The following is a 4,871-nucleotide window of genomic DNA, read 5'->3' as shown; positions in this document are numbered from 1 at the left end:
CATGCACTTGGAATGAACAGCAAACAAATTCTTACTACTTTCTCCGTCATCTTAAGTTTCCTTTAATTTCAGCTTGCAGAATTTTTCGCAGGGTCCAGGGTGAGAGGCCTTCACTGCGTACCAAGTTTGAGCGGCAGTTAGACCAAGTCCCAATAATACGCCCAAGAAAGCAAGGAAAGTCCAAGGGCTGCTGAAATGATTGTGATAGACTTGAGCCATCCAGGTCATACAAGGGATTTTGTAGTACTCCTGAATATGCCTCTTTACATCCTTATACGCATCCGCATTAGGCACCACGTCGGTGCCTATCTCATTGAAGAGGTCAGCCACTTCTTGGTCGCTGCCGAGGAAATTGTGGAGTACTTGTGCTTTCCTTAGATCTTTTACATCGTTGGCTTCATCAATGAGTGAATCTAATAAGGATATGTAAGAGCTGATGCCGAAGTCGTTCTCGAAATCTAGGCACATTTCGTATGCTATCAAGTTCATGAATTTGGGGCCCGTTGAGTCGTCCACCGTAATTGGAGGAAGCCATAGGTATCCAGGGAAGAAACCGAGTTTTCTAGTAAAACTTATGTTTCTCAAGTTACTATTATTCTTGCTAGGTTGCAATTTGATTCCTACTGATTTAAGCTCCTGCACATTGCGATACGATTGCCAATCTGGATCCTCTTTGCCTTTCTTTCTACATGGCCATATTCCACGTGTCTTTCCGGAGGGTGGATCGGATTTTGAGGATCCCAGAGGACTCGAGGCTTTGCTTTTTTGTTCTTTTTGTGCATTGTTTCTATAATAAAACCATTAACAATTCAAAACATAAAAATACTAGCTCATATATAAAACAAATAATTTTAATTACCTTTATTTATATGATCACATGAATTACGAAAATACTTCCCAAAACACGTATGTTAATAAACATACCCCAAGAGTCTTGTTCTGAGAAGGTCGAGAAGATGGGTCGGCTGTTTCGGCTGTTTCGGCTGCGAGCCAGAGCTTTCTCCTTTTTGTTGCGGCGTCGTTTGTTGATAAGTAACGCTTTCAATGAAACGTTCAATTGACTTACTCAACTCGTCTTCGTTCCCGCTCAAGTTCATCAATAACTTGAGGAGACAATAGGGAACTTGGTTCTCCAGCAAGAACAAATCCTGTTGAGCGAAGGCTACGCTGTCGATTTTTATATTCAACTCTTCAAACTTGTTATTTGCAGCACAGAATATGTATTGTAGTATTGCACAGCCGTCCACGAACAATATCCAAGTGAGAGCCTCATCATCATAATTCTTCGTCACCTCCTCCTCGAAGCATCCCCTCAACTGCTTGATTTCCATCTCAGCCTCCTCATACAAAAGATTTATACGTTTCCCGCTACGGTCGACGAACTTACTCGCCAACACAAGCTTGTACTCCTCTCCTAGTCGGTACTTTGGATTGCCATGATGGATAGGACCAACAGCTGCCACTCTTGGCTCAAAGTACTTGACGAAATGCTTGTGATCTCGCAGCAAGAATATAACCTTTTGTATTTTTGCCGGTTCCGCCGCTCTCGTTTGGACTCCTGCCTCCGTTAAACGTCTAAACCTTTCCTCCCTGGTAATGGTAGGCCGATCTTCTATTCTGATAACCTTCCTCGAGTGATGCTCGTCAATGGAGACAATATGCTGAGGCTCCATTCCGATTGTAGCAAGTTAGTTTTCACCCAACAAGGAGATTAAATCTGGTGATATTGCTGTCCCTGTCCTAACATTCAATTCATATATATATATATATACTACTTGGAAGGTATGATGTTATAAGGAAGATTTATTTCTTTTTTGTAATCTTTTAAAAATGTGGTGTGTTACACTTGAAAATTGAGTATATTTTCATTAGATTATTGCTCTTTATGTTATAAAAATGCTTTAAACAAAAAATTGTTTTTTGATTTTATAAAGAATAAGCATCTCTAAAAAAGTAAAGATGAAGCCTTTTAGGAAGAAAATTCTTTTTAGTTACCTTAGTAGCATGCAATCTTTTTAATAGGTAACATTTTCAAGCATTTCGATGACTAAAAATGACAAATGAAAATTTACAATTTTTAAAAATGACAATTGAAAATTGTGAGGAATCCCCCTTCCTTCTGGCATTACACATTCCGCTATTAAAGTTGAGAGACACTTTAATTGATACTGACTCTATCATGTGTCTTTATCCATCAAGCAAGATTGGTATTAAATACAACGTGATTTCATGCAACTGATCTATGCTTTTTTAGTAGCTTCATCCTGATCTCTATGCCTGGTCCACAATCGGCATCATCTTTTCCCAGAAAAGGAGAAACATATATTAAACGATACGTCGTGCTTTGAGGCTTTGAGCCCTTGAACAAAAGGAATTACATCTGATAACGTCAAAAACGATGGCTCCCTAAAACCTTTTTTTTCAAAATGAATAAGCAGTTCCCTTAGACTTTATTGTGCAGAGAAATATTCAACAAATCACATGTTGCCAATTAAGTTCCATGCACGCGGTTTCAAACAATAAAAACAAGAGAAAATGATATAATTACTAAATTTTCTTCTAACAAATTGGTTCCTAAGTGATGTATTGCTCTAATTTATAATCTATTATTTTAAGAAATATATCATCATCTCATTTGATAGTGATACATCACTTAGTAACCAATTTTTAGAAAAAAAAAATTTGGTATATATAACCCTTCGTACAACGGAAGTGGTCACTAATTAAAGACAAAAGGAAATGTTGGTGATCATCATGGTCGTTGGTCATATATATATAATACATATATATGGGGGAAAAAATCATCAAGATGCATGTAGAGTAGAATCAGTACCTTATTGGCACACACTACCAAAAATAAAAAAAAAATAAAAAATTACTACTTGGCATTTTTTAACTGCATGCGCAAATCGGTTTTAAATGCCAAGAAAAATTAGAAAACCCATCTTGGTGTTTTATGTACATAAGTAACTGTACGATGGTTAAGGCAATAGTTCTTTTCTTTTTGTGGAAACAAATTAGTTTATGTTAGGGTTTTTAGTAGGCAAATTCAGTGCTAAAATATGTTTAGTTGTAATCATCGGGTTTAGGGTTTAGTTGAGATTGAATTATGTAATATAAAAATATTGTGAGCTTACGAATATTACATGTAATTAATACACGAAGTAGCTTTATTTAGACAGCAAGTTTGGTATTAATTAATAATTAGCTCTATTTGTTTATGATGATTTTAATTATCTTTCCATCAATCCAGGTATACCAATCTAGTGGAATGCATCAAACAATCTGGAGAATGTTTCCGATCGAGAATGAAGTCTTTTATAGTTTTTCCCAAAAGTGGGAATTCGCTCGTGAAACATGCATGGGATATAATTTCTTTTACTTAACTAATAATGCAAAATTGGTGCCTTTCTAAAGCATATTTTATGCTTTTTCCCCTTTTTTCTTCATGAAGTTCCATTTTCCCTCCATATTTTACGACATGCATGGTCCATGGAGTTGCTTGAGAGATTAGAAGTCGTATATGTTGCAGTTCAAAGATGCCTGTGTGTGGCTGACTGGCTGTTTTGAAAATGACCTATCCTCTTCACCCTTTTGCTTTAGCTTACATAATAAATAATATTGCCGCTTCTTTTTCTTGGAATCCATTTTTCACTTTCCACTGGCCACTTTTTATAATTGGCTGTAACCCTGTATCTTACTTCATCCGCAGGAAACAAAACTCTTAAATCGATTAGTTAACCATTCTAGACATATTCGATCAAGAAAAGTATAACAAACTTGCATGATTTACTTTTACCATTTTAGATATGTTCGATCGTCTGCAACCTAGTTTGTGTTTGTCCTCTTGGTATGTCCGAAGGTGAGTTATTCCCTAAATGAATTTAACAAACTTTAATAAATTCCTTTTAATGGGAACTATATATTCGGCCAGTTTGACGAATTGATGATCATTATTCAGGTACGTAGTTGGAAATAATCAGCTAGTTGTAAGTTTTTGCTTGGTAACAGTGGGGATCCAGGATTTTCACTCATGGGGGTATTTTTTTATGAATAAAAAATAATAAAATGAATTAAAATATTAAAAATAATAATTAAATATAAAAAATGACAAGCTCTTATTTGTAGATATGCTCTTCGGATTTGGTCTCTATCACTAGGATTATGATCGCACTTTTTTTTTTTTTCTTAAACAAGATTTCCAGGCAAATTTGCTAAATCTACTTCAACACGAGGTCGTTTAGAATTTGATTGAAGCTCAATAGAATCGTTGTTGTTATCTATAATCTCAGATAACTACAATTATATATTTATACAATTAAAATATGAAACAAAAACTATATAAATTCATAAATAATTAAATATAAAAACAATTATCAAGAATAAGCTGAATTAATAGCAATATAAAAATTAAAACAGTCAATTGAAAAGAATAATTTAAATCTAAATCTAAAAATTTGATTACATATTCACATGATTACATCCCTCAATTTTTTGTTGAGGTTATTATCAAGAATAGGCTGAATTAATAGCAATATAAAAATTAAAACAATCAATTGAAAAGAACAATTTAAATCTAAATCTAAAAATTTGATTGGATATTTACTAAACTTTAGGTTTTTTTTGTTTTTGTTTTTGTTTTTGTCTTTTCTTTAAGTGTAAATTTTGGCTTTTGTTTGTTTGTTTGCTTTATTTATTTATTTATTTATTTTTGGAGAAAAGGCTTTTGCTTTTAATCATATTGTGTTGTGATGTTTGAAGTATTTAGTGGCTTAGATTTTTATAGTCTTTAGAGTTTGGTGTCTCAAGACTCTCAACCAAACCCACTGGCCCATTGACCTATTTTTATTTTTATTTATTTATTTTTTTTC

General features: G+C 34.0%; 1 protein-coding gene across 1 annotated transcript; it reads right to left on the bottom strand.

Moving 5' to 3' along the window:
• Window positions 1-51: 51 nt before the first annotated feature.
• LOC132191740 (UPF0481 protein At3g47200-like) lies at window positions 52-1,673 on the bottom strand. The gene is made up of 2 exons (XM_059606830.1): window positions 925-1,673; window positions 52-748 (listed from the first exon to the last, which is right to left on the bottom strand). The coding sequence occupies exons 1-2, from the start codon at window positions 1,671-1,673 to the stop codon at window positions 52-54; spliced, it is 1,446 nt and encodes a 481-aa protein (XP_059462813.1).
• Between the last annotated feature and the right edge of the window lie 3,198 nt (window positions 1,674-4,871).

The sequence above is a fragment of the Corylus avellana genome, chromosome ca9, assembly GCF_901000735.1.
Source record: "Corylus avellana chromosome ca9, CavTom2PMs-1.0".
Lineage (NCBI taxonomy): Eukaryota > Viridiplantae > Streptophyta > Magnoliopsida > Fagales > Betulaceae > Corylus > Corylus avellana.
This window is presented reverse-complemented; position numbering and strand designations above follow the sequence as displayed.

What these genes read in the sequence shown, in the direction of transcription:
- LOC132191740 (XM_059606830.1), bottom strand. Translation starts at nt 1,673, where the DNA reads ATGGAGCCTCAGCATATTGTCTCCATTGACGAGCATCACTCGAGGAAG. An exon ending in CTCAGAACAAGACTCTTGGG is followed by an intron (nt 749 to 924) that starts GTATGTTTATTA and finishes CAAAGCCTCGAG; the next exon opens with TCCTCTGGGATCCTCAAAAT.